The sequence below is a fragment of the Pteropus medius genome, unplaced genomic scaffold, assembly GCF_902729225.1.
Source record: "Pteropus medius unplaced genomic scaffold, Ma_sr-lr_union100, whole genome shotgun sequence".
NCBI lineage: Eukaryota > Metazoa > Chordata > Mammalia > Chiroptera > Pteropodidae > Pteropus > Pteropus medius.
The window spans coordinates 692755-720702 of record NW_024349798.1 but is presented as its reverse complement, the minus strand read 5'-3'; the positions used below and the strand labels follow the sequence as shown (position 1 = coordinate 720702).

General features: G+C 49.6%; 3 protein-coding genes across 15 annotated transcripts; 2 read left to right on the top strand and 1 right to left on the bottom strand.

The window, feature by feature from the left end:
* The first annotated feature begins 1568 nt into the window (after nucleotides 1-1568).
* PHKG2 (phosphorylase kinase catalytic subunit gamma 2) lies at nucleotides 1569-11948 on the top strand. Of its 6 annotated transcripts, none has more exons than XM_039884489.1 (10): nucleotides 1574-1691; nucleotides 2093-2207; nucleotides 7141-7316; nucleotides 7602-7656; nucleotides 8717-8782; nucleotides 8866-9029; nucleotides 10751-10841; nucleotides 10927-11080; nucleotides 11152-11277; nucleotides 11378-11948. In XM_039884489.1, the coding sequence occupies exons 1-10, from the start codon at nucleotides 1649-1651 to the stop codon at nucleotides 11669-11671; spliced, it is 1284 nt and encodes a 427-aa protein (XP_039740423.1). In that variant the 5' UTR covers nucleotides 1574-1648; the 3' UTR covers nucleotides 11672-11948. The 6 variants fall into 6 exon arrangements, with proteins under 6 accessions (XP_039740428.1, XP_039740427.1, XP_039740429.1 ...); XM_039884490.1 differs by having other exon boundaries at nucleotides 1662-1762; nucleotides 2095-2207; XM_039884492.1 differs by lacking the exon at nucleotides 1574-1691 and adding an exon at nucleotides 1738-1758 and having other exon boundaries at nucleotides 2095-2207.
* CFAP119 (cilia and flagella associated protein 119) lies at nucleotides 2145-15940 on the bottom strand. 8 transcript variants are annotated; one of them, XR_005657739.1, is made up of 10 exons: nucleotides 15404-15860; nucleotides 15076-15107; nucleotides 14457-14522; nucleotides 14120-14289; nucleotides 13202-13419; nucleotides 13039-13108; nucleotides 12876-12965; nucleotides 12096-12254; nucleotides 6019-6102; nucleotides 2145-2265 (listed from the first exon to the last, which is right to left on the bottom strand). XR_005657739.1 is itself a non-coding variant. In XM_039884497.1 (9 exons), the coding sequence occupies exons 1-9, from the start codon at nucleotides 15605-15607 to the stop codon at nucleotides 6083-6085; spliced, it is 1029 nt and encodes a 342-aa protein (XP_039740431.1). In that variant the 5' UTR covers nucleotides 15608-15860; the 3' UTR covers nucleotides 3396-6082. The 8 variants fall into 8 exon arrangements, 5 of the variants coding, with proteins under 5 accessions (XP_039740431.1, XP_039740433.1, XP_039740432.1 ...); XR_005657738.1 differs by lacking the exon at nucleotides 2145-2265 and adding an exon at nucleotides 3396-4421; XR_005657740.1 differs by lacking the exons at nucleotides 2145-2265; nucleotides 13039-13108 and adding an exon at nucleotides 13504-13574 and having other exon boundaries at nucleotides 3396-6102; nucleotides 15404-15931.
* A 74-nt stretch (nucleotides 15941-16014) lies between these two features.
* Nucleotides 16015-27713, top strand: RNF40 (ring finger protein 40). Its single transcript, XM_039884484.1, has 20 exons — nucleotides 16015-16170; nucleotides 16277-16478; nucleotides 16893-17060; nucleotides 17195-17336; nucleotides 17855-18061; nucleotides 18621-18742; nucleotides 18866-19012; nucleotides 19103-19177; nucleotides 19944-20063; nucleotides 20161-20340; nucleotides 20518-20653; nucleotides 21520-21641; nucleotides 21730-22157; nucleotides 22232-22349; nucleotides 22471-22620; nucleotides 22800-23012; nucleotides 23092-23217; nucleotides 24090-24230; nucleotides 24341-24442; nucleotides 26520-27713. The coding sequence occupies exons 2-20, from the start codon at nucleotides 16347-16349 to the stop codon at nucleotides 26694-26696; spliced, it is 3006 nt and encodes a 1001-aa protein (XP_039740418.1). The 5' UTR covers nucleotides 16015-16170; nucleotides 16277-16346; the 3' UTR covers nucleotides 26697-27713.
* The last annotated feature ends 235 nt before the right edge of the window (nucleotides 27714-27948 follow it).

Genomic DNA, 27948 nt, shown 5'->3' with positions numbered 1-27948 from the left:
GTTCGTTACATTCATTACTGTCATCCTTAAAATGTTTTTGTTGAGGTATAATTTACATAAAGTGCACAGATCTTAAGTGTACAGTTTGGTAAATGTGTTCATGTGAACACAACTGTGTAATACCACCTAGGTAAATAGGACATTTCTAGTACATCAGAAGACTCCCTCATGGCCCTCTGGGTCTTATTATTTCTGTCCTTGATCTTGGCCAGTGGAAACCCCTTCGACCTGGTTCGTGTCCTGACAAGTGCCCATCTTTCTTCACTTACTTTCTGGCACAAATTATTCCAGGCTTATCTTGCACTTTTTCTACCCCAGCCTGGGAATTGGCCATTTTTTCCAACGAGCCCAGGTTCCTTTTACTGAGGACCAGTACCTTGAAATCAGAATCTAGACACAAGCTATGCTCATTCTACTGAGATGTTATTGCTTCTAGGCCCTTTCAGAGGTTAAAGCTAGAAAATATCTATTTTAAATCTATTTCTAAAATTACATGTCCAATTTAAATCAAAGTTCTTTCTCTCCCCATTCCATACTCCAACAGTAAGAACCTTGGCTGCCACCTACATCAATGTTTATTCATTTACTCAATAAATATTTCAGAATATTTATCCCATTAATACTACCAAATGACAAGACTGCTAAGTAAAGTTCAAGATTTCTTTGTAATTATTGTCTTTTTATCGATGCTATGAAGTCAAAGTACTCCGTTATAAAGTTAACTTGGATTTGTTTTTCGCCTCTTAACATGGTTGCGATCCCAAAGTGACATTTCTAAAATAGTTGTTAGAAGATTAAATGAATTCATTCTGTTTCTTTTTCGCTGGAACATAGCTTCCACAAGGGTAGGGACTTCTTTTCTTCATTGCTGTTAGTCTAGCGCTTAGACGCTCAACAAATATTTGTTGAATGAGTAAGTGAATGCCAGGGTTGAGCTGTACACTGAGAAGGCTTATGAATCAAGTCGCTCCTGGCAGAATCTCAGAACCTGGTAGGTTTAGAGTAGAGTGTGATATTCCCCAAGGCTTTTGTGAAGAGGGTGGTGGAAGATTGGGAAAACGTATAACCTCAGACGATGAGCGCTAGAGCTTCGGAGGTATTTAAGAGGAGTCGGAGCAGCCACAGGACGAGGCAGGCTCTTCAGGCTGACGGACCATGGCATATTCAAGTCCGCACCAAGTGGCCAAGTTGGGGTCCAAGCTCTGTGCTCTTAACATTTTAACAGCTGGAGTCGGCCCCTCAAGGCAGGCGCTTTGGACCTGGCTGCTATTATAGAGCCGAATTCAGATAGGGATGCTGGGAGGAGACTGAGCGGGCCATGCTCATGTCCAGAAAGCGGAGGCGCAGCGAGCGAGTCCTGCATCCCGATTACCAGAGGTCATGCTTCTTGGTAAACCTAACTTCCGGGTTCGGTTCCAGGCCTACAACTTCACTGGTCAACAGATTCCGCCCTCTGTTGTCCCCCGCAGATGCCGTGCGCTGATTGGCCATATTTGAAGCCCGCCCTAGCGTCGAAGGCTTAGGTAACTCTGAGTTCCAACGCTCGCTCCAGCCTAGGGACTCTCGGCTTCCTATTGGACTATTAGTTTCCAATCGGAAGGTTTTTTGAACCGCAGTCTTAGGGCAGCGCTGGCTATTGGCAGGCAAGATGGGGGCGGGGCCTGAGGTGTTGCCGGCGCCTCCCGAGGGTAGGTAAGGGACTGGAGAACTCGGCGACTTAGCGTCCTAGCATCGACCCCGGCTTATCTCCCCGCCCCTGTGGGTGAGCCTGCGCGAGACCCCGGGCCCCCTCCCAGCGCTCACCCAAGTGCGCTTGCGCAGCAACAGCCGCTTGCCCGTATATCCCTTCCCTTATTCTCCACGCCTTTTCCCTCCCCTTCCCCGTCCTTCCACTTTCCTGTCACACCCACCAGCCGTTCGCCCTCAGGCCTTTCACTTGGGGTCTCCCCAGTCCCCGCTCCTTCCCCACCCGTCCCATCCCCCAGGATCCTGGCGCCTCAGCCGCAAGGCCTGTGCCTCCGCCAGCCGCGATGTGCGTCCTCTCAGAGTCTGTGGGCCTCCTTGCCCTCACTGCCCTCCGTTCCGTCCACGCAGGCCCCCACCTCCTTCAGAATGACGCTGGACGTGGGACCGGAGGATGAGCTGCCCGACTGGGCCGCGGCCAAGGAGTTTTACCAGAAGTACGACCCTAAGGACGTCATTGGCAGGTAAGACCACGGCCAGGGAGAAGTCGAAATACACAGTTCTTGCTAAGGCTGGATAGTCCTAAACGGGAAAGGTCAGCGGTTAATGGGGGAACGTTTGGTGTCTAGGCTATTATTCTGGGTTAACAACCCCCATTTATTCACAGATGTATTCATTTATGTGTTCAAACATAGTTGAAGTACCTACTGTGGGCCAGAAAGAAAGCTAAACAGCAGGAGCGTAGGAGAGATGCTTATGCCCTGGAGGTACTCCAAGTGAAGTAACTGAAAGAGACACCTGAACATTCAAAAGTATCAAGCTGTGTATAAAGTGCTGTGGGGTCTCAGAAAACCACAGCTTCCCAGAAGAGGTGATAGTTGGGTCTTGAAAGATGAATAGGAGTTCAGCATGCAGAGAATAGAAGGAAGGTCTCACCTGTAGAGGTAGTGGCAGATACATTTATTTATCAAAGGTTTTCTAAGCGTTTGCAGTGTGCTGGGTGCACTGTGGTAGGCACTGGGGATACAAGACCCACAAGGTTTCTGTTCTGGAAATTATATTCTAGTGAGTCAGACAGTCAACATGGAAACAAGATAAAGATCAATGTAAGTGCTATAGAGAAAATAAATAGGATGAAGGAACAAGAGTAATTAATGAGGCTGAGCCTTGAGGATGAGAATGAACAGGGCATGAGCTGAGGCAAGATCTATTCTGGACAGAGGGAATAGCAAGTACAAAGGGCCTATTCAAGCAATGAGTATAATGTCTAGAAGTGGGGAAAGGAGGAGGAAATTGGAGAAGGTAAATAGAGAGGTTAGATTATGTAAGGCCATAAGCCATGATAAGGAATTTAAATTTTAATGAAACTTATTGTTTCAAACAAGGTAGTAACATGATCTGATCTACATTGCTGTGATTTGTGGGCTAGGAAGTTAACCTTTCTATGCTGCAGTTTCTCTATTGTAATTGTTAATAAAATAGATCCTACTTTGTAGGTTGCTGTGAGGATGGAAAGAGTTAATATTATATTCTTAGAATACTTCCTGGCACATGGTAAGTTCTCAATACAGGTGTGTTATTACAGTTAAGAAATATCATTCTGGCTCTTACGTAGAGAATGGATAGGAGCAGGGCAAGAATGGAAGCATAGAGACCAGTTAGGAAGCTACTGATTCATTCAGGCGAGTGATAGTGATGTTTTAAGACCAGAGTGGTGGTGGTAGAGATGGAGAGAAGTGGATAGATTTAAGTGATGGTTTAAAGGAGACTGATACAATTTCCTGAAGGATTAGGTATGGACTGTGAGGGAAAGAGAAGAAAACCAAATAACTTCTAAGGCTTGGGTTTGAGCACTTGAGTACCATTTATTGAAATAGAGAAGACTGAGGAAGATCAGACTGTGGGGAGGGGCAAGCAAGTCAAGAGTTAGTTAGTTCCCTTTTGGGAATGTTAAATTTGAGACATACAACTGGAACTGTCAGGTGGGTCTGTGAGTCTGGAACTCAAGGGAGAGAGCTGGGCTAGAGCTATAAAGTTGGGAGATGTCAGCATGTATATAGCAGGTGAGAGAATATAAATGGAGAAATGAAAGAGTCTAGGCTCAGGCCCTGGGGCATATCTTCATTAGGGCTTAGAGAATGAGAAACTAGCAAGGGAGACTAAAGAGGTGCCATCTGTGGCACTCCCCACCCCCAAGGAGCTGGAGGACACACCAACATGGGGGAGGGGTGGTGGCTGCCATTTTAGGGCAGGGCTTGGCCTGAGACCAGTGAGTCCTGCCGGCCCCTCTCCCAAGGTCTTTCTCTCTGGCACTGCCTCAGCCAGTTCACAGTTTTGTAAGAAAACCAAAGAGCATGGGGTGCTGCAGTGGGGTGGACCCAGAGTTCCAGCATAGATGAAGATCAGACACTGATTTCACACCTGTTAGTGATGATCACTACAGAAAAATGAAGAATTCAGAAACCGACCGTAAGCTCAAGGTGAGCTACAAAAACAGGAATAAAAATTTAAAGACTTGGAAAAGAATTCCAGCAACATCAAACCAAGCAGCAGGTTGCTCATAAATCCCAGGACCTCCACCACATCCATAGACAGATAGAGGGCCATCCCCACTGCAACCTCTACCCGCAGGAATTGCTCCTTCTCCTACTTCTTTATCCTCTACTAAATGGTGTATCGGCCCACCACCATCACCTTTGTTCAGGGATCTTCTGCTCCAGGATCACCACCTGCTCTAACTTAGAAAACAAAACAAAAAAAATGTGTAAACAAAACAAAAAAAAATGTATAAACCTGACCACTCCCCCTAATAAATGAATGAATGAATGAATGAATGAATGAAAGAGATGCCATCTGTGAGTTAGAAAGAACGCAGGAAGAATGTGCTGCTGGGAGGTTGGCATGATCTACTGCAACAAATACTGAGGCTAGGAAAGCAGACAGAGATGTGTCCATCAGATTTGTGATATCTAAAAGATATCACATGGACACGTCGTAAAGGCCATTGGAATCAGGAATTCTGGAGAGAAATGGAGGCTCAAGACAGTGTAGCAGGAGTCTATTTACACATAGTTGGTATTTAAAGCCCCTGGGACTGCATGGAGGTCACCAGGGGAGAGTATTGGGAAAAGAAAAGAATAGAGCTGAGGTTCAAGTCCTGAGCAGCAGGGTTTTAGTACTAGCAATATTCCTTGTCTCCTTGGTCTATCTTTTCCTTTTGTTTTTTTCTGCATAGTAAATTACCTGCGCACTCACTAATTTACTTTTCCCAGAGTACCAGTCTCTTCTTGTATAAAGGCCAGCAGCTTTTAAAGAGTGTGGCACTTTCTGGAAAGTGGTGATAAGTTATAAATCACAAAAACAAGGATTGAATAGCAGGGTTATAGCTATAGAGATGAGGCTGAAAAGACAGACCATTTGGTGAAGGCCTTGAATGAAAGGTGAAGGAATTGGGATTTGATTTTGATCTTATAGGTAATAGGGAGGCAGTATGGGGAAAAAAAAAAAAATTTGAATGCATTCCACAGTTGACTATAGGGGTGAAAGTATTTAGGTATCATTTTAAAAAAGGATAGTTGCTCTAGGCGTTCTGCTGAGGAATGAGGGAACACTTAGAGAATTTAAGCTGGGAAGTAGTTAAGCAGCGAATGACATGATTGGCGCTGTTTCAAGAAGCTAATTCTAAAAGCAGTGTAGCAGATGGTTTGCAGTGGCTGTGATTGGCAGCAGGGAGATCAGTTAGGAGGCTGCTGTGGTTGTGGGGGTGGAGTACTAGGGAACAGATTTGAGAGATCCATAGAATGGACTGGACTTGTTGGATGTGATAGATTGTGAAGGAGAGGGAGAAGCCAAGAATGTTTTCAAGATTTCTGGTTTGGTAGTCTGATTGAATGGCATTGCCATTAATTGAGATCAGGAATGTGGTTTGAGGAGCTAGTTTCAGGGGAGGATGAGGTGTTCAGTAGTCCCAATGAGTGTGAGATATCTAGGACCATCAGGAAGTGGTCTTCAGTAAGACATGTTGGCCTAACATCTGGGCATGAAGGTTGAAGTCATGGAGGTCGATAAGATTACTGAGGAAGAGTATGTATGGCCTGAGAACAGGGGGAAGGATGGGATGTTGGAGAAGTCTTAAGCTTTAAAGGTAGAGGGTGGCCGAGAACAAGGTACTGGGGTGTATCAGTAGAAAGAATTTGTACTTTGAGTCTGAAGACCTGGATTTCCCATGTAAACAGTTGTGATACATAGTAAGAAGGCTTAAGAGTGAATGCTTTTACAGGTAAAATGCTGTCTGATGCCAGAGAAGGGAGTGGTCCCTTCTTGCTGGAGACTTACCAAAGAATCGGAGGAAGTAGCATTTACTTCGGGCCTTAAAGCAGAGATTCTTAGCTGGATGGCTTCAGGTAGTCTTTGAATCCCCTGAAATTGTAAAAATGTATGTATGTGGCAGAGGTCTCAAGCTTTCAACAGATTCTCAGGTTCATTAAAAGATGAGTAATAATTAGACTAGTGTCTCAAACTCATAACCTTAGTGGTTGGGGAGGAAATTAAAACTGTGAAGTAGCTAAGAGTAAGATAATAGGAAGTGGTGAACATTGTGGCAGCTAGAGGGTTCTTGTCCTTGCGAATTCAGCTTTGAAAAGAACATTGCACTGACCAAAATATAATCTATCTGTGGGCTGTGTTTGGTCATAGGGTCAATAGTTTGAATCTCTTGATCAAACTAGAGATATAGGTGACAGGCATTGTAAGCAAAGGAAGTTGTGTAAGGGCAAGGAGGCCATGAGAGCACAGCAGTAAAGTTATGTGAAGGGCAGCTAAGGAACAAGCATGCAAAATGTGGTGTGAGGTAAGATCCTGGAAAGATTTGTATCTTAGCCCGAGGTACTCGTAGGGGGATATATGGAGTTGGTGACAGAGCCCAAGCAAGAAAATTTGTCTAGGACTTTTTCTTTACAATGGGCTTTCCTGTCTCTACCTCATTAATCCTTTCAAAATGTTGTTGGCTACATTTCAGAGGTGGCTAAGCAGAAGCCCAGTATTTATTTGGAGCCTCCTATGCTTGACATAATGTAGGGGAACTTTGGGATTTGGATGAGGTAATCAGGGAAGTGTGAGTAAAATTTGGAGGGAGGCTTAGATCATTTCTTCCCACTTTCTTCTTGTGGGGTTTCAGGGCAAAGAGCAGCTTCTGGGGCTCAGTGTGAAAAGGACTTGTTGAGGTTTAACGATGGAGGTTGTGGCAGAGCTTAGGACCCCTGCCGGTCTTCCCTGTGAGCTTTGTACTGGGTACTCAGGTTGCTTGCTGTAGCTATTGTGAAGCTACTGTAGGCCAGGATGAGCTCCTCGCAGGTTGCCTTGTATTTGAGGCAGTGTATTTGAGGATACTGAGGCTCTACTCTGCGTGGAAATGAGAGAACAGGGGACCCTGACTCATGTGTTGTCTGACTCTGGCAGAGGAGTAAGCTCTGTGGTCCGCCGTTGTGTTCATCGAGCTACTGGCCATGAGTTCGCGGTAAAGATCATGGAGGTGACAACTGAACGACTAAGTCCTGAGCAGCTGGAGGAGGTGCGAGAAGCCACGCGGCGAGAGACTCACATCCTTCGCCAGGTCGCTGGCCACCCCCACATCAGTGAGGCTGCATTCCCTGCTCCTGTTAGCTGACAACCAACTCCTGCTGGCCCAGCCCACCACCCACTCCCCACCACATCCCCAACATTGCCTCTACCCCTCTGCTCCCTTCCTCCTGGCTCTGCTCCACCTCAAAGTGTAGCTAGCCTTTGGGGTCCCTACTGCCTCCTTTGGTTCTCCTTCCTTCCCAGTAATAGCCCACTGCTGCCTCAGGGTGGAAAGCCCCTTTAATATGTATCTGCTCCTTTCCATCTCTGTCTCTCTGCCTTTCTGCCTCTTTCCCCAGTCACTCTCATCGATTCCTACGAGTCTTCTAGCTTCATGTTCCTGGTGTTTGACCTGTGAGTATCTCCGTGCCCTGATCTGAGAAGCCTCCTCTTCCCCTCCATGCATGGCCTCAGCCTTATAGCGCAGTGGGCTGAAGCCCACTCTGCTCACATCTTCCTCTGCTCCAGCTAGGGCATACATGCCCTTTCCTGGGTGCCCTGATTGAGGCAAGTTCTTCAAGAGTAATAGTGATCAGTCAAATGCAAAGGGTCTTTATGACCCAAGGGGTCCTATTCCAGTCCTTCATGGCAGAGGGTTAGCAGGGAAGAAAGGGCTGATTTAAGAGGAGAGTGTCATGTGGGAGCTAACCACTTATAAAGCAGATTCTCCCTCACTAGTCTCATTGTTTAACACCCTATACTAGTGTCCATCTCTGCCCATCAATTTTTTTTCTGGTCAGTCTGAATCTGAATGTCAAATGTTATACAATATAATACAAACCAATTACAAAGTTACTTCAAAAGAATAGTTTGACTATCAAATATTTAAGAGGGGCCCTTGGAAAAAATTCAGTCTTCATACAGAAATGACCCTCTGCAAAAGTCTGAAGGGAGGTAGAAAGTGTCTTTTACCATCGTGTAATTTTGCAGAACAATGATACTCCCCAAAATACCTGATGTGTTCTTCATATTTCAAGGAGTGATGCAGAGGTGCAATTATAATCTCAATTTTTAAAGAGAAGACAAACAAAATTCAAAATAAGGTCCTATTCAATGTTTTTGCGACTATTAACTGAAATTTTGGTCAGTGGTATAAATAGATTCACTTTAAAAGGCCTTTTCTGGGTATTAGATAACAAGGACCTCCTTTAAATTATTGGCACAAGAAGGCACTATTCTTGCTAAAATGGCCCCCTCATGGCACAGTGCAGGTATTTCAACTGCCAACCCCTAGGCCAAACTGCCCCTGGCATTCAGCTCATTCCTCTAGTGTTCTGTCTTGAGACCCTTTATTTTGTCTACAGAAGAATCTCTCTTTACTGGCCTCTTCCATAGTATTTTCTGTGCGCACCGGCTTATTTTCGCAACCTCCACTGTGAGGGGCACCTACTTGCCTACCATTCCTATTCCTTAGGATGCGGAAGGGAGAGCTGTTTGACTATCTCACAGAGAAGGTGGCCCTTTCAGAAAAGGAAACCAGGTAAAGGCTGAGCCTGCAGCCCCTAGGGTGAGCAGGGAGTGGGGTGGGGTAGGGAGAAGCAGAGGAGACTGCACCTCCCCCAGGTCCATCATGAGGTCTCTGCTGGAAGCAGTGAGCTTTCTCCATGCCAACAACATTGTGCACCGAGACCTGAAGCCTGAGAATATTCTCCTAGATGACAGTATGCAGATCCGACTTTCAGATTTTGGGTTCTCCTGCCACTTGGAACCTGGCAAGAAGCTTCGAGGTGAGGGGACCTGGTGCCCTAAGAGGCTTAAAAGGGAAGAAGACCCAGACCTGAGGCTGGTTTGGCTGGGTCTGAGAACTGAGTCCCAGGTACCAAGGAAAGGGAAGTCAGCACTTGCCAAGCACCCTCTGGGTGCAGAGCCTGTGTGCAACTCAGAGTGGGTTTCCTGACATGAGGAGGATGGAGACAGATGAGCGAGCAGATTAGTGGCACCCAGCAGGGGCTAGGGAGCATGCTGGGGAAGTCAGGAGGAAGGAACACCTGATTTAGCTGGATGGACCCCCAGGGCAGGGGGCTTCAGAGCTGTGCCTTGGGAGGCTGGGTTTACCCCAGGAGGAAAGAGGGAGAGGGGAATAGCAGGGCTCAGCTGCACACATGGAGTCTGCACACACACCACCACAGTGTGTGGTCTAGGTGCTACGAGGAGTCTGATATGGCCAGACAGTACTTCTCACCTGGTACACTGGGACTTGGGGTCACCCAGTGTTAATACATTTGTTGTGACAAATATTTCTGGTGCAAATGGAAAACTAAACAAAGTTCATCTGTGGGATTCCTCAGAGCTTTTAATACGCTATTTTCTCTCAGTGGCTTTGCACTAGATTTAATAGCTAGCATTTACTGGACACTTACTGTGAGCTAGGCACCACACTGAGTCTTCACAGCATTTATTTTCCTAGATCTTCTCAACTCTGTGCAATAGTATTTGTATCTACGTTTTATAGATGTGTTGTAACTTGCCCAAGATCACGTAACTGAGACTTGAACTTGGGCAGTCTGACTCCAGAGCTCATACTGATTAAGATCTGTGGACTTAACGTCTTACAGATGCTGCGCTTTGTTTCCTTTGGGCTTCCACATACACTTTTCCCCATTTTGGAATCACTTTTGCCCCTGCCCATTCTACCCTCTCCCTTAGTTTCGGTAATTCAGGCTTCACTTTAAATCTCTAGGTCAGGTTAGATCTCCTTTTTTTTTAGTTCTTTACTCCCTTCATGTCACACATCTTACTCCATTAGTTTCTCATTTGCTTTCTGGTAGACAGTCTGGTAAGGGCACATCTAATTTACCACTGTCTTGTATGGTGCTTGGTACATGGTAGGCAACAAATATTTGGTGTAGGAATGGATTTCCCAGGAGAGTCATTTTCAGTTTAGGCCTAGTAAGATCTCCTGGAAGTGTGCCATGGAATAGTTTGGAAGTTGCTGAGAATTGGTGCCTGAGGTGGTAGAAGAAATGAATATAGGCTTCAATCAAGTCATGGAGGGCTCTGTGCTGTAGTAGACTTGACCCTAAGGCCATAATGGGGAGCCAGGGAAGAGTTTTAAACAAGGGACTTACCTAGTATGTTTTGGAAGAAGTCCCATACTCCTGCTCATTCCCCTTGGTTTGAATGGTAGTTCAGCTAACCAGTTTAGAAATTTTAAGACTAGATTTGGGCAGGAAGGAATGCAGAAAAGATTTGTTTTCCATGTGTTGTATATGTAAAAATGTGGTAACATGGTGTGTGAGGAGTGGCTAGGTCGGCTTGGCTAGAGGGTTGGGTAGGCAAGTGATACAGTTGGGTAGGACCTTGAAGTCAATCCAAAAATCTGGTTTTCCCAGGAAGGCCACCAGGAGCCTTAGCAGATATTTGAGTTGTTCAGCAGGGTCAGGATCTAGTACTGAGACTTGGCAGAGGGCTGGTTGGCATCCCATCAATCTCAGCCCTCTCTCCCCAGAGTTGTGTGGGACCCCAGGGTATCTAGCACCAGAGATCCTTAAATGCTCCATGGATGAAACCCACCCAGGCTACAGCAAGGAGGTCGACCTGTGAGTTTCTGGTCTGCCCTGCCTTCCTTTGTGTACTGTCATTTGCCCAGTACCTAGTCCTGCCTGACTTTGGTCTCTTTCCCAGCTGGGCCTGTGGGGTCATCTTGTTCACACTCCTGGCTGGCTCACCACCATTCTGGCACCGGCGCCAGATCCTGATGTTACGCATGATCATGGAGGGCCAGTACCAGTTTAGTTCACCTGAGTGGGACGATCGTTCAAATACCGTCAAAGACCTGGTGAGTTGGGGCCATGAGGGAGCAAGGAGGGAGGACCAAGAGCTGCCCCTCATGTTCTGGGGTTACCCTAGATCTCGAGACTGCTGCAGGTGGACCCTGAGGAGCGCCTGACAGCTGAGCAAGCCCTACAGCACCCCTTCTTTGAGCGTTGTGAAGGCAGCCAGTCCTGGAAGCTCACCCCTCGACAGCGGTTCCGGGTAAGCCTAAGAGTGTCAGGGTCTGGGTCTGATCTTCTGTCCCATGATCTTTCTCCTATGGCAGATGCTGCACTGGAGTTCACACTTCTCCCCTTCCCAGGTGGCAGTGTGGACAGTGTTGGCTGCTGGACGAGTGGCCTTAAGCACCCACCGTGTACGGCCACTGACCAAGAGTGCACTGTTGAGGGACCCTTATGCACTGCGGCCAGTGCGGCGCCTCATTGACAACTGTGCCTTCCGGCTCTATGGGCACTGGGTGAAGAAGGGTGAGCAGCAGAACCGGGCGGCGCTCTTCCAGCACCGGCCTCCTGGGCCTTTTCCCATCATGGGGCCTGAAGAGGAGGGGGACTCAGCTGCTATCATTGAGGATGAGGCCATGCTGGTCCTGGGCTAGCATCTCAGGCCTGGGGAATCCCAGAAAGCAGGACTCTCCAAAACGAGGATTTTTATCATTCCAGCCACTCTGGGCTCTGGCGTCAGGCCCACCTGCCTAGCCAGGCCCACCACTGATCATACTATCATGAAGACCAGCCCTGTACACCTACCCCCCACTGGCCAGGGCTTTGAGAGCGGAGCTGAGGTGGAAGGGAGCCACTCAGAATGCCATACCTGGCCTTGTTAGTGCTGCCTGTGCTGTGTATGCAATAAAATCTGTTACATGCCAGGGGGAGCCAGTGCCCTATGTCTGTTGTCTGGCTTTGGCAGGGAAGCCCAGAAAGGTGCTTGGAAGGGCGGGGGGTGGGGGAGCGGGGATGGGGCCACTCTAGCCCAGGCCTTTATTGGAAAAAACGCTGGGGGTCACTTGGTCTTGTTCTTGCCTTTGCCTGGAGGTAGCTGGAAGGGCTGCTCTAGTGAGGTCAACTTGCTGTTGAGCCTCTCCTCACTGGCCTTGAACCGCTCCTCCACCAGCTGTTGGAGCTGCCCCAGCTCCTTGTTCAGCTGGGTCTTGATATAGGCTCGAAGGATGGAGACCTGGCCTGCAGGGGCAGGAAAGAAAGGGCAGGTCAAGAGAGATGCTGCCTGGGGCTGAAGAATTGCCCCTAGCTGAGCAAATATAATTTCCAAGGCACCCCTTGGGACTACACAGGTGACAGTGTTGCTTCAGTTCAGGAAATGTCAGCCAGCCCTTCTGTGAAAGAGAGGTGGGCAGAATGGCTATGCCAGACTTTCTGGATTGCTACGTAGTAACTCTGTGACCTTAGGCTGGTGATTTAACCTTTCCATGCCTTAGTTTCCTCTTGTGTAAGAAATGGATAGTGATAGCAGCTAGCATCTAGGATTGAGGGAGGATTAAATGGGTTAATATATGTAAAATACTTAAAGTTTGCCTGGCACATAGTATTGCCAAATATGTGCTAGCTATTATTGTCATAGAATCATCCTATTACTGTTTTATAATCATCCTTTTCTGGAGTTCTTGCCTCATGTTGAGCAGCTCTGCTTTTATCTGTTTGTCATCTTGGACTTCTACATAAGGAATCCTTTGGAGAAAGGACACCATGACTGAAACAAGAAGTCTGACATCCTGATGTGATCTAAACCCTTCAATTTACACCTGCCTAAAGTCACTGGGGACCCTGACCCCTCCAAGTCCTCACTTGGCTCTTGTTCTGGCTCGACCTCTATTTCCAGTTCCTCTTCCTGTGGTGTGACTGCCTGCTCCTCCACCTCCTTGCTGCCTTCTTTCTCTGCAAGCCAGAAGCAGGAAGAAACTTCAGCCGCAGGCCCAGGCCCAGCCCCAGCCCTGGCTTTCTCCCTTACCTGTCTCATCCTCTGGCCAGAGCTTGCGTTGCTGTAGCCCCATATAAGTCAAAGATAGATCCAGCCGTACCTGGGAAGAGGAAGACGGCAGCTGAAAGGAGGGCACCTGCATTGAGGGAATGAGGGAAGATGAAAGGTGGTCTCATAGCCCATGGTGCAGTACCTGGGGTGTGAAGACATATTTGTAGAGCTTGAAGTGGCGGAAATAGGTGTTGACCACATAATCTGCCAGAGCCAGCAGCTGTTCCTCCTTAAAGAGGTCGATACTAAAGGGGGGCCGCTGTAGGAGTGATTGGGAGTAAGAAGACTGACCACCTCCTGAAGCCCTGGCCTTTTCTCCAAGTGTCCGGCAGTCCAGGGGAAGGGAGGTCCCCCTGTGGCCTTCAGAGGAAGATGAGGGTGATGAGTGTGACTGCACTAGCCTTAATCTCAGGGAGAGTGAAGATCTAGTTCAGGGGAACTGACCCTGACTCCATGGCAAAAAAGAACACTGGTGAAGTAGCGGTAACATTCCTCCACGTTGCCCAAGGGGGTTGCTGGGAGGAAAAGCAAGATGTGACAGTGAGTCACCTCTCTGATAATCATTCATTTCACTCAATAGCTACTTACTGAGCATGAGCTTTAGAAGTGGCCAGATCTAGGTTTAAGTATTGGCTTTTTTTCATTAATTCACTCAACAAATATTGAGTACCCACTATGACTGTTTGGGGCACTAAACAAGAAAGATATAATCTTGCCCGTAAGAGGCTTATACTCTAGTGTAAATGACATACAGTAAACCAAGAAATACATAATTTCATCTCTTGTAAACATTCTGAAGAAAACCAGTTCTGAGAATAAAGGAGGAAAAGCATGAGTTATTTTACTGAGCGCTGCATATGTTTACATATGTTACATATACTTCTCAGAACAGTCTCATAAAATTAGTGGTGTATGCTTTCTATAGATGAAATAACTTGTGTGTATTAATACTGCTCATAGTGACAGGACAGAACCCTTACTTCTACTTCTCACAGTCACTCGTGCTATCCAGCCTCCTCCTCCCTTGGGCTCAAACCTTCCATTAGCCTCCTCCTCTCACCAACACAGGCCTTGTGAAGATCTTGAAGCAGGGCACAAGCCGCTGATGTCTGCTCCAGTGAGAAGCCCTGCTGACGGCAAAAGATGAGTGCATGGGAGAAGAGATCCAGGGTGATGGCATCTCGCAGGCTCAGCTCAGGACAGCCTAGCCCCAACAGCTCGGCCAGCACCCTTGGGAAGGAGAGAGGGAGGAGTGAGTGACAACGGGAGCCTCCCTTCACTACTCTGCACTAGTACAGGGCATGCTTTGGAGCCAAGCATTCCTCATGCCTTCCCAGCCCACCCTCAGCCTTTCTCACAAGCTAACTCTTCCCTTCCCTGCTCCCCACGCCCCATACTCCCTCATCTCCTCAACGTTGGCTGTCTTCTCCAGCCTGTGCATGGAATGGATGTCCAGGTACTTCCTGTCATAGGAAAAGAGGAGAAAAGTTGTTGGTAACCCTTATGCATTAGTCGCATGGCAGGGCTCGGGCTAGGGCACTTAACAGGGAACCGGGAGACCTGAGATTGAAGTTCAGCCCCCTCCACTAACTACTTCCTTCTCTGGGCTTCACTTTTTCTATCTGTAAACATCAGGTATGATATGGCCTAAATGAACTCTTGTTCATTACAAAGCCTAGGGTTAGGGAACTTGAGCTCTTGTCTGCTGTCACTCCCTTGATGTCTGACCTTTGGTAAGTCCCCTCATGGGCCTCAATGTCCCAGTTTGTACAATGCTCCACAGCAGCTGTGATATTCCCTTTACATCTTCAGTCTTTGGCACCCTTCCCACATTCTCTCTTTGGACTGGGGAGGCAGGAGAGCTGGCTTCTAGTCACCTTGGGTAACTGCATCTCGGCCTCAGTCTCATTTACAAAGTAGGGATGCCCTGGCTCTTTGACAGGACAGTTAGGGAGGCACTAAAGGAGTAATGGCAAGGGTGAAGTGTAACTTTCCCCCAAGACTCTTCACACTCACCACATGCAGATCCGGGGCTGGGGCAGCGGAGGCTGTGGAGAGAAAGCGGAATGGACCAGGGCCCTAGTCCCTGTCCCGTCGCAAATCTCCAGCGGGTCTGAGAACTCGCTAACTTGCCTTCTCATCTTAAGGACTATGAACGAGGAACGCCGGCGTGTTGGGCTTCATCAGAACTAAGTACTATACTATTAATGAGCATATTAACAACCGGGGTCACACACCCGCCTCTTCACCGAGGCAGCCCAGGAAACATCTTGAACGTTAGTAAACATAACGACGGAGCCCTTTTATAAAAATTCATGAGCGGACCACTCTGTCCCGCCCTCACCGGGAACAAGTTGGCTGCAGGATCTTCATCTGCTTCCACCGAGACCGCAGTCCCCGACTGGGTCCGCAAACCTGTTCTCATACATGTAGCCGATTCATCCACTGAGCTGAGGTCCTCCTCGGGTTCCCGCCGCAGTTCGCAGGGCTGTTCAAGCTCCGACGGCATTCTCAGTCTCTGGAATTGGCTGGACTTATGGCGGATCATCTCTTCGCTCCTCCGTACTGCGGCCTCTATCCTGCTTCTGTTCTGGGACAACCGGTTCTCAGGCAGAATTTCCAAAGCCTGACCCTCTCTATCCACGCTTCAGCCAACCTACGCGGCTGAGAGGCCGGGCGCAGCCAATCCGCTGGGGGAGTCTCCTTAGGTCTCAACCGTGACCGTTGCTAAGAGGCTCGGGGAAAAAAAGAGAAAGTGTAGTACTCTCGCCAATAAGTGAGAAGAGAATGCGCATGCCTAGTAAGTTGCAAACCCCGCCCCTGTGCCTGTCTTCAAAGTTGCTAATAGGGGCCAGGCGATGTCATTAGGGGTGGGGAGTGGGCGTGTGGTTGTCAGTTACCATGGGAACTGACTACTGGCCAATCACCAAGAGAAAGGAGGCGTTCTGGAAGAAACCAAACCGGAACGGAGAGGCGGGGCAAAGTGTGACCAATAGAAACAGGAAACGAAGGAGTCCCGCCACATCCGGCAGTGCCCCTGGCGCCTGCGCTCTGTGCCTAGTGATGTCCGGTGAGGTCCAAGATGGCGGCGCCAAGCTGATCCTGCTGCAGGTGAGGGACCCGGGGCAGGTGGCTACGGGATTCAGCAGGTATGTGCGGGGGATGGTTGCGGCTGAGGTGCACCGGTCGCGTCCACATCTCTCCTGTCTGTCTTCAGGTGACAGAAGTGCCACCTCCGCCCCCTGACGTCCCTCGGAATCCCCGCGCTGCTCCTGGCCGCCGCGGCCATGTCTGGGCCCGGCAACAAACGCACTGCTGGCGATGGGGGCTCCGGGCCCCCAGAAAAGAAGTTGAGCCGCGAAGAGAAGACCACAACCACCCTTATAGAGCCCATTCGTCTTGGGGGCATCTCTTCCACGGTTCGTGGGCTCCTGCCCCAGCCCTCACAACTTCTCAGCCCACATCATTCAGAACCTTACTCCCAGTTCTCCAAGTTTAGCAGGATCCACTTTACACAATACTCTGCTGAAAGAAACCAAGGACACGACGTCTGCAGATAGAAGAACAGGCTCCTGAAGGGCGTGTGCCTTGTCGGAGACTTCAGAGTTAGAAAGAAGCAGACGCAGATCAGTGCTAAGATCACAGCTAAGACGCAGATCACAGCTAAGACAGACGCTTTCCCTGGCCGTTTGAGCCTCTTTAAATCCTTTAGCTGTTAGTCTAGGGATACTCTTTTTCGCTGCCCATTACATTTGCTTTCCTCTGTTCCTCTCTCTGATTCATTCCTTGGGCCCTGTTTGACTTTATCCTCGGTCCCTTCGTTTCCTTGGTAGGAGGAGATGGACCTGAAGGTTCTGCAGTTTAAGAACAAGAAACTAGCAGAGCGGTTGGAACAGCGACAGGCTTGTGAAGATGAACTCCGAGAACGAATTGAGAAGCTGGAAAAGCGGCAGGCCACAGATGACGCCACACTCCTCATTGTCAATCGCTACTGGGCCCAGGTGGATGCTCCTCTGCTTTCCAAGATCTGGTCTTGATCTAGCTACCAATCCTCAGACTTCTCTGCTGGGAAAGGAGTATCATACTGGGAAGCACCTGAGGGATTCATTACATTTTTGGTACTTTCTCCCTTCAGCTGGATGAAACTGTGGAAGCTCTTCTCCGACACCATGAGAACCAGGGGGAGCTGTCTTCAGGGACAGAGGTGCCTGGTATCCAGGAGGGGCCGACACGTGATGAGACTCCTCTCTCAGAGCCAGGGACATCGGAACTGAGGGGTAGGGCCAAAACCTTAGGATCTGGGGAGCTTTTAAGTTTGGGGAAAGGTCCCGGAGGAGGAGACTTTGATATTAGGGCCCTTAATTCCCTGCCTCCCCTCCCACACATGCACACAAAATCAATTTCATGTTTGGGCATCAAGGTGCAGGGGGTAAGAACTTGGTTCATAGTGCAGTTTGTGTTTTGACACATTCAAAAAGGTAATATTGACTGTGCTTGGCAGAGATCTAGACTTGGAGGAGACATAGATAAGCAAAAAATAGTACTATTCTTGCTTTCAGAGGGAAATGATTATAAACCAAAGGCAAAGAAGGCTTCCCTGAGGGAATGATATGTGGGCTCTGTGGCCTCGAATCTTTGTTGTTTCACTTTTGAAATGGGAATAACAGTGTACTAAAGGCACTGGTTGTGTTCATTCAGTGAGCCATAGAGTTTTGAAGGGCTTAGTCTAGAACTTGGTGCAGAGTGGTGGTAACTGCTGCTGTTATCCTCATGAGGGTCTGTCCATCCCTCCCAGAGACCCTGCCAATGAAGCTGCGGCCCCCACTCAGTGAGCCAGCCTTGGCTTTTGTGGTGGCACTGGGTGCCAGCAGTAGTGAGGAGGTGGAGCTGCAGCTGCAGGACCGTATGGAGTTCTCCAAGGCGGCAGTATCCCGTGTTGTAGAAGCCTCAGACCGCCTGCAGCGCCGGGTGGAGGAGCTCTGTCAGCGAGTGTACAGCCGAGGTTAGTTCTTTGTGCCCTGATTCCAGAGGTGTCCATCCCAGTTTGCATCTTTATGATATCCTTCAGTGCCCCTAGCCCAAAGGCAGCCAGAATTCCCCAAGGAATAAATCAGCCATGTTCTTGGGGGAAGGGTTAGATTGTAGATGGGGGCTCCAGGTTTGATTCCTGAAGTTGAACTCTGAAGAGTTGGGTAGGAGGAGTTGTTGATTCTAGTGGGGCCACCTCCTTCTGGCTGGATATCTCTTTGGAGCACTTTGCACAAATCTCAGTAGCAGTTGCTGATCTACAAGGCAGAATAGCAAGTGCCCAGGCTTTGCAGGCAGGGAGGCTTTGCCCAGCCTTAATTCTGTCATTCTAGCCTAGGCATTCTGGGCAAATGGCTCTCCTCTCTGAGCTGGTTTCCTCCCTTGTAGAGTGGGGATAAAGACTCCTGGCTTTGTCATGAGAAATTTGCAAGACAGCTGGTGGATCCCACTGGGCACATAGCAGACCCCAGAGTGAGTTAGTGCGCATCCCCATTGCCCAGGACTTGACTCTTACCTGAACTCTGCCTTCTCAGGAGACAGTGACCCCCCTGGTGAGGCGGCTCGGGCACGGACCCGGGAGCTGGGCCGTGAGAACCGGCGACTACAGGACTTGGCCACCCAGCTGCAGGAGAAACACCACCGAATCTCGTTGGAGGTGGGAGTTGGATTTTTTGGGGGTGGGATTAGAACCAGGGTAGGGTTTGGTTTAGGTGGCCACCCAAGGATCTTAGGGAGCCAAGTCCCTTTATCTAAGCATCTGTCTTTTTTATTTCTCCAGTACTCTGAGCTTCAGGATAAAGTGACATCAGCAGAGACCAAAGTACTAGAGATGGAGACAACAGTAGAGGACCTGCAGTGGGACATTGAGAAACTGCGCAAGCGTGAGCAAAAGCTCAATAAGCATCTGGCAGAGGCCTTGGAGCAGGTGGGGTAGGGTGCTGTGTTGGATGGAGCTGTAGCTGGGTACTTAAGGCCCTAGTTCTCCCCTACACGTTCATCTGTCTCCTCTCTACAGCTCAACTCTGGCTACTATGTGTCTGGGAGCTCCTCAGGTTTCCAGGGGGGCCAGATCACACTCAGCATGCAGAAGGTGAGTAGGCATTATTCTTTCAGTTTCTCCTATTTTCTATCCTTAAAATACCCCCACAGAATTAAAGACAGACATCCAACTGTGATCTCTGAGGCCCTTTCCTGTCACGCGTGCTGCTCTTTGTTTTGTTCATACGTGAATATATTCAGTAATCGCCAAATGTTAAGTGCTAGGCACTGTGCTAGGAAGCAGGTATACTGGAGAATAAAATAGGTAAAACTCAAAGCTTTCATAGAGCTTAGTTTCTAGTTGAGGCAACTGATCAGTAGTAAGTAAAACTTTGGTTGGTTGTAAATACCACAAAGAAAAAAATAGAATAGAGATAAATAGAAGTATATTGGAGGCAGTTGGAATTCTTGGGTGGCTGAAGAAGTGTCTCACTTCAGGTGTATTGAATCAGTATCTCATTCCTCGTCCTGCCTTTGTTCTCTCACTGCTTGGCTGTTGCACATTGTCTTGGTGCCCTGCGGTCACTATGCCGTTTCCTTTTCCTTCAGCTTACTCTTCAGGGCTTCCAGGAAGGCTTCCCTGACTCCCTGTCAATTATAAGCCTTGGTTCCCAGCACTGACCATGCAGTATTGAATTTTCTCCCACTTGCCCAGGAACTCTTAGGAAAGTGCTTGGGCCTGGCTTGTCCCTACGGCTTCAGAATACATCATTGCTACACTTAGGGGAGCTTGGGTGGGGCTTCTCGTGGTGACGTGAGGGAAGCATGCCTCCTGGCCTGGCCCGGCCCTGGCTCCCACAGCCCTTCCCACTCTGCAGTTTGAGATGCTGAATGCAGAGTTGGAGGAAAACCAGGAATTGGCCAACAGCCGCATGGCAGAGCTGGAGAAGCTACAGGCTGAACTTCAGGGTGCTGTGCGGACCAATGAGCGCCTCAAGGTGAGCTGTGTTTTGGGTTTGGAGAGTCCGAGCTTGCAGGGTAGGGGCTGAGTCCTGAATTCTCTTGCTGATTACTTCTGAGCATCTCTTCTCTTAGGTGGCCCTGCGGAGCCTTCCTGAGGAAGTGGTACGAGAAACAGGGGAGTACCGAATGCTGCAGGCCCAGTTCTCACTGCTCTACAATGAGTCTCTACAAGTGAAGACCCAGTTGGATGAGGCCCGGGGGCTGCTGCTGGCCACCAAGAACTCCCACCTGAGACACATTGAGCATATGGAGGTACAGCCCTGGACTGGGTGGGGGCTGCGGGTAAGGATCAGATCCTTAGGGTCAAGGCGTTCCTGGGTCAAAGTCAGGGATCCCTTGAGAATAAATTCTTAAGCCACTGAGGCCTGAGGTGGGGGGCTTGCCACGGGGCTGAGGGATAGTGTGGAACTTCAGTGCCTCAACCCACAGAGCGATGAGCTTGGGCTACAGAAGAAGCTGCGCACAGAGGTTATCCAGCTGGAGGACACGCTGGCCCAGGTACGCAAGGAGTACGAAATGCTGCGCATCGAGTTTGAACAGAATCTGGCGGCCAACGAGCAGGCGGGTATGTGGTGAGATGAAGTGGAGGTGGGGCCTTATCTGGGATTACTGTGCCCTGGTGTGGGGCTCCTGCTTGTCCAGATACAAGAAGTTTAGCCCTTTCCTTTCACAGAGCCTCATCTCCCTGTGGAAAACAGGTACCACACCACCTGGCTCAAAGGCATAGTGAGAGCCACAACCAGCTGAGGTGGATAATGCAGCAGGCTTAGTCAGAACGTGAGCTGTCAGCCCCGTGCCCCATCTGTGGTTCTCTGGCCTTCTGGTGTCTCTCTCAGATATTCATTTTACAAAGATTTATTGAATACCACCTATGAGGCAGCCTCTATTCTAGGCTTTGGGATTATACCAGCAAACAAAACACAAAGAATTCTCGCTAGCGTGGAGCAATATTGTAGTGGGAGAAGACAGGCAATAGAGAAGAAAAAATTGAACATGCATGTTAGGTAGTGATAAATATACCAAGAAAATAAAGCAGAGAGAGAAGATAGGAAGTGTTAGGAAAAAGGGTGTTCAGTTTTGGATGGGGAAGCTAGAGAAATGTATAACCAAGAAAGTGACGTTTGTTTAAGAAGAATCTAAAAGTAGACTAATTTACTTTGTGAATGTTACAGTTACGTGTTTCTTTGAAAGAAATTTGGAAGTATTAAAATGTACATTAGCAGAAATAACACGTAGTGTTATTTCAAGTTACTTGGAGGTGAATTTCCTTCAGTTCTACATTATTTGATAAGATCACATTTTATCTAAGGGCTCCCTCAGTTTTTCTCTTTATAATGGGAGTAATGGCTCTGGCTCTGCCTCTTCTCCTACTGAGAGGTCAGGCCCCTAACCCAGGGGCCAGTCAGACTTTAGTTCCCAACCTTCCCCTAGGGCCCATCAACCGTGAGATGCGCCACCTCATCAGCAGCCTCCAAAATCACAACCACCAGCTAAAGGGTGATGCCCAGCGATACAAGCGGAAACTGCGGGAAGTGCAGGCTGAGATTGGCAAGGTGAGGAGGGGACTGTATAGGAGGAGCCTTGGCTAGACCCCGGTGAGTACTGTGTCACCTCAGCCCTGTTTTCTCCTATTCTTTGCAGCTCCGGGCCCAGGCCAGTGGCTCTACTCACTCCATCCCTAACCTGGGCCACCCAGATGACTCTGGCCTCAGTGCCCCAGCCCCAGGGAAAGAAGAGGGTGGGCCAGGCCCTGTCATTGTCCCCGATGGCAGAAAGGAGATGGCTTCAGTGCCTAGTGCCATCATGACTACCTCCTCTGTGAAGAAGGAGGAACTGGTCCCCTCTGAGGAAGATGCCCAGGCCCTAACTCCTGGGTCCCAGGGCCCCTCCTCCCGGGGCCGAGAACCTGAGGCCAGGCCCAAGCGAGAACTTCGGGAGCGGGAAGGGCCTGGCCTGGGACCCCCACCTATAGCCTCAGCCCTCTCGAGGGCTGATCGGGAGAAGGCTAAGGTGGAAGAGGCCAAGAGAAAGGAGTCAGAACTCCTCAAAGGTCTTCGGGCAGAGCTCAAGTGAGTCACTGTTCTCATCTCCTCCCCGCTGCCAAGTGGTCTCCAGCCCTACTCATCGAGCCTTCCTCCCCTAGGAAAGCCCAGGAAAGCCAGAAGGAGATGAAGCTGTTGCTGGACATGTACAAGTCAGCGCCCAAGGAACAGCGGGATAAGGTGCAGCTCATGGCAGCTGAACGCAAGGCCAAGGCCGAGGTGAGGGCAGGTAGGGCCAGTGGGGCATGCAAGAAGCTGCCCCAGGAGGTTCTGACCAGAGCAGAGACCTAGGTCAGTAGGAAGCCGTGACAGGCTAGCTCCGTCCTTTTGGTGGCTGTAGGTTGATGAGCTACGGAGTCGCATCCGAGACTTGGAAGAGAGGGATCGAAGGGAGAGCAAGAAGATCGCGGATGAGGATGCCCTGCGGCGCATTCGGCAGGCAGAGGAGCAAATAGAACACCTGCAGCGCAAGTTGGGTGCCACCAAGCAGGTGCGAGCCACTTATGGTCCTCTTCTGAAATGTTGGGATCCTCTTAAACCCCTGTTAGGTGCTTCTGGCACATGCCCTGGTTCCACTGTGTGGTTTTTTGCTCAGCCATGTTTTCTTGTGGTTTCCCCATAGTCATCCTATTCATCTACCACATTCTTCCTTGTCCCTGCCCACTGCAGGAGGAGGAGGCCTTGCTCTCGGAGATGGATGTGACAGGTCAGGCTTTTGAGGACATGCAGGAACAGAATGGGCGGTTGCTACAACAGTTAAGGGAAAAGGACGATGCCAACTTTAAGCTGATGTCAGAGCGGATCAAGGCCAACCAGATTCACAAGCTGCTGCGGGAGGAGAAGGATGAGCTGGGCGAGCAGGTTCTTGGCCTCAAGTCCCAGGTATGGCCACCCAGGTCTTATAGGGTGGTGCTGGAGAGGCAAGTGCTCCCCAGCCCTGAATCCCTGCCACTGTTCTCAGGTGGATGCCCAGCTGCTGACAGTGCAGAAGCTGGAGGAGAAAGAGCGGGCCCTGCAGGGCAGCCTTGGGGGTGTGGAGAAGGAGCTGACATTGCGCAGCCAGGCCCTGGAGCTCAATAAGAGGAAGGTGAGGCCAGACCTGAGGGGAAAGCAGCCTAGGACATTGGCTCACAGCTGAAGTCTGGCTCAACATCTTGAATGTTTACTATGTTTCAGACCCTGTGCTAAGGAATGTCCGTACTTGGTCAGATTTTAGTCACAGAATAATCCTGTGATGGTTTTTGGGCCTGAGTCTCTTTGGCTGCAGGACCCACATCCTAACCACTGCATTGGTTAGCTGTAAAATAAGGGTGGTGTTTCTTGTCACATAGTTACATTAAACCTTAGAAACGTCTAGGTGGTGCTAAAGGCTTAAGATTGACGTTGATTTTTGTCTTTCTTTTACTGGGCTTTTTCTCCTGTTTAATTCATTAAGCAGTATCGTACATGTCATTGTCGTATATATCAGGCCCCGCACTAAGTGCTGGGGGAGACTATGGGAACAAGAGCGTCCTGTTGGAATCAAGAGTATCTAGTCTTGAGGGACAGGTAAGCAAGCCAATAATCTCAAGATAAAATAATGCTATTACCGATCGCAGTAAGATTCACGAAGGAAACTAAGGTGCTGTGAAAGAAAATAGGAAGTAACATTTGAGCTGAAGCCAGAGAGAGCTGCAGGAAAACAGTATATGTTGGGGGAGGTGATAGTAGAGGGAAGATCCCTGTGAAAGCTCAAAGACGGAAGAGAGCATTATGCAGGTGGGGAACTGAAAGTGTTAGAATATGGTAAAAGAGGAGGTGAGGGTCCAGACGTCAGGAGGCAGCACCAGCTTATGAAGATATTGGACTTGATCCCAAGAGCAAGAATCATTGGAATGTTTTATATAAGCATCCATGGACCATGGTTCTCCCTAGGCTGAGGAGAATGATTCCCCTTTCTCCTTGTCTTACCTACCTCAGGCTGTGGAAGCGGCCCAGCTGGCCGAAGATCTGAAGGTACAGCTGGAGCACGTGCAGACACGGCTGCGAGAGATCCAGCCTTGCCTGGCAGAGAGCCGGGCTGCTCGAGAGAAAGAGAGCTTCAACCTCAAGAGGGCTCAGGTGTGTGCATGGTGGGGGCAGGGTGGTCCAGGGTCACTGGTGAGGCCTGGGGAGGTGGGTGAGTCAGAATGAGGACCCTTGCACTTAACGTAGCCCCTCTACTGCTTCAGGAGGACATCTCACGGCTGCGGCGCAAGCTAGAGAAGCAGAGGAAGGTAGAGGTTTATGCAGATGCCGACGAAATCCTCCAGGAGGAAATCAAGGAGTACAAGGTGGGGTTGTTGGTCCCCATCAACCTAGGAATCTTGGAGGGGGAGGTTGGCGAGAGCTATAGTGGGCAATCTGGGGACCCTAGAAATAAGATAGGGTAGCAAAAAGTGTGCAGAACCCATTGTGGAGAATCAGACAACTGACCAAGTATCGCACATACTGCGTTCCAGGCAAGAGTGCCTGGCTAGGTGTAGAAGGGCTGGGAACTAGACCTAGTCTCAGATCTCTTGAAACTGGCAGTGTGTTGGAGGAGACAGCCAAGTAAGTCTCCCATCAGAATGATGGGCAATGTGATGGCAGAGGCCAGAGGGGAAATGTCATCCAAAGGAAACATGAAGAATGAGTCAGTTAGCTGTGAGGAATGGGACAAGAGGATTCTGGAAAAGTGGAGGCAGAGGTGAGGCCCCTAGTTGAGAGAAGTGTGCTGGAAGACAGAGCTGGACATTGTCGCTGGAGGACAGAACATGGGTTTTGTGTGGAGTGGCAGGCTTAAGGGTGTTGGGCAGTGTCACATTCTGAAGGGTGCGGTAGCCAAGTTGAGATACTGTAGGTAGTGTAGAGATGTGAAAGAGTTTTAAACCAGAGAGTGACATGATCTGATTTGCTGTTAGATGTGAGCTAGAGCAGATAAAGACCAGAGACAAAGAAATTTAAGCTATTGCAGTCATTGAGGTAGAACCTGATACTGGGCTCATCCAAGGTATGACAAACAAGTAGAAGAGTTTAGGAGACAGAAGTGCATAGACTCAGGGATGGATTGAATGTATGGAGGGAGAGGGAGGTACCAGGGAGAACTCCTGGGTTCCTGATTTAAGAAGCTGGGTGGATGACAAGTGATAGTGAGATTAGGAAGACTGTGGAGGAGTAGGGATTGGAGGACAGTGTTCAAGGATGTTGAGAACAAGGGTGGCTGTCTGGGAAGGCACTCAAAGCAAAAGAGCTGGTCTGAAGAAGGGGCTTGCAGGATTGTTAGCAGAGACAGAGGTGGAAGCAAGGGTCTGTGGTATGGAAAGGGACAGAGGTCATTCTCCCTCAGGAACCTCAAAGCTTAAATGATGGGCCAAGACAGAGAAGCCGGTGGTTTGGGAGGAAGGAAAGTGATGCAGAGGGACTTGATGGGGGAAGAATTTCAAGGAGGCAGGGATGAGCTGAGTCAGAACTGTCAAGAAGATATGAAGTGGGTGATGAGAGATGTCGCTTGGATTTGGCAGTCTTGGTGGGAATGGTTCTTGGGCGGGGGTGGAGGTGGAGGTTAGATCACCTACACACTCACTAACTGGAGCAAAGAGAGGGCAGAGGGTAGGTCAATAAATAATAAACCTTTTGAAGCAGTTTGGTCTTGAAGAGGCAGAGGTGGCCAGAGATAGCCATGGGAAAGGGCAGGATTTCTGAAGAAAAGACAGGCTTTAGAGCCTGTCAAATGCTGATTGGTAGGGTCCTGAGAGCTAGGGAAGAAGGGGCGGCAGGCTGGATGAGATGTCAAGCAGAGGAGAGGTGTGTTGGGGAATGCAGAATTGAGGGAATTCTTGTCTGGAGTTTGAGGTGTGACCTGGTGGCAGGTTTCGGCATAGGAGAGATTAGTGTAATCTCCATAGAGAGATTTATGAAACCTTCAGGGACCCACAGAAGGATCTGTGGGCAGCACCAGAGATGGACCCATTTAAGAGTAGAGACAGCATATTTCTAGTGGCACTGCAACGCCCAGCTGTGACTGTAGCAGGTGCAGTAGACGGCTTAAACCAGGATTAGGGTTTCTCCAGAGAAGGCCAGAGGGGAAAGAGATGAAGCACTGGGGCAGAGATGCCTAGGCTAAGCCTGTGAGTTGTTGGGGGTGAGAGGGAACACATGACCACTGGCTACCCTCGCCCAGGTTAGAATCCAGACTACTTTGTAGTTTTGAGACCAGCCTCTGAGTCTGTTTTCTCATGTGGAGGGTGCTCATCCCTACCTTCCAGGGTTATGGTAATAGTTAGACGAAGTCTGCTGTGTGGTGGCTTAGCCTGGACCACCGCCTGCTGTTAGCGTGGGGTCTGGGTACCATCATGATTGTTCCCGAGCTGATGCCTTTGCCTGGCCCAGGCGCGGTTGACCTGCCCCTGCTGTAACACCCGCAAGAAGGATGCAGTCCTTACCAAGTGCTTCCACGTTTTCTGCTTCGAGTGTGTGCGGGGCCGCTATGAGGCCCGCCAGAGGAAGTGTCCCAAGTGCAACTCAGCCTTTGGTGCTCACGACTTCCACCGTGTCTACATCAGCTGAACCCGTAACTCAGGGGACTTTGGAACATCCGTGGACCCTGTGGGCCCAGTCCCTCTGCACCTAGTTGGTTTGTAGGCCCCAGCGCACACTAGTGGGAGTGAGGTCAGCCAAGCTCCATTCTACCTTTCCCCCTCAGTCACAGCTGCGGCCCAGGGGGCACCTGCCCTGCAGGAAGGTCTGCTATGAGACACGTCAGGGGTCCAGAGCATCTAACTGGGCTCCTTGGAAGCTGACCCCAGCTCTTTTCCAACTATCTCCACGGGCCCATCCTAGCTCTAAGGGGGGTATTTTCCCAGGCTGTGACCTCTTATGAAAGAGGGGGCTCACTACCTACTTAATATACCCACAAGTGAGGATCAGAGATGGGCCAGTCCGTTGCTCTGAGACTGGGCCCTCGAGCCCAGGGAGACTTTCTTTACATCCTGCACCCCTCCCCTCACCCTGGGCCTGGGCAGGGCTTCTGTCCTGTGGAGTTCTGTGAGCTCTTTGGTCTGGCTCTTGTGATAAGGGCTGAAGGAGATACCCCTTATCAAGGCAGGGTGGGGCACTATTCTCTTCCTCTGGGAAGCTCAGTGGTTGCTACAGTCACCTTGTCCTGTTGGGAGTGCTGAATCAAGAGCATCAGTTTCTATTCTAATCAGGCCTTCCCAATCTCTACTTTCTCAAGCTCACTTACCCCACCATGCTTCCCAAGATCCAATGGGCCCCCTGACCTTGCTTTCATCCTGGTGGCCTTAACTTCATTGGAAGCAGAACTTCCCAGGAGGGGAAGGGACAGAGTAGCTGCTGGGCCAACTTCCGATCATTCCAGTAGAAGAGTTTCATCTAACCCTGTGACTGAGCCTGTACACATGATGCTTCCTATGCTACCTGCCCAAGCAAACTCTGGGCTGTGAAGGCAGCAGGCTGGGCCTGGAAGGTGGAGCCACTGACAGGTGCAAGGGCCCATTCAGACCCTGCTCTAGAGATGTCTTGTATAGGCTATATGTTATGAATAAACGGCCAGTCCTCAGCCTATGGTTCGAGTAGCCAGGTTTCCTGCCCTAAACGTGGTCCCTGGTTTAGCTGCTATATCTGCCCCAAGCCTTCCCTGGCTGGCGTGTGAACTTGGAGCGCCTGTGCAAATGAGACCCCGCATGTCCACCCCCAACATTTAGAAACACTTTTAGATCTAATGGCTGTCAGGAGTTCCGTACTGGGGAGGAGCGTGCCTGCAGGGAGAAAGCATCGTGGTCACTTGGAGCCAGCCAGC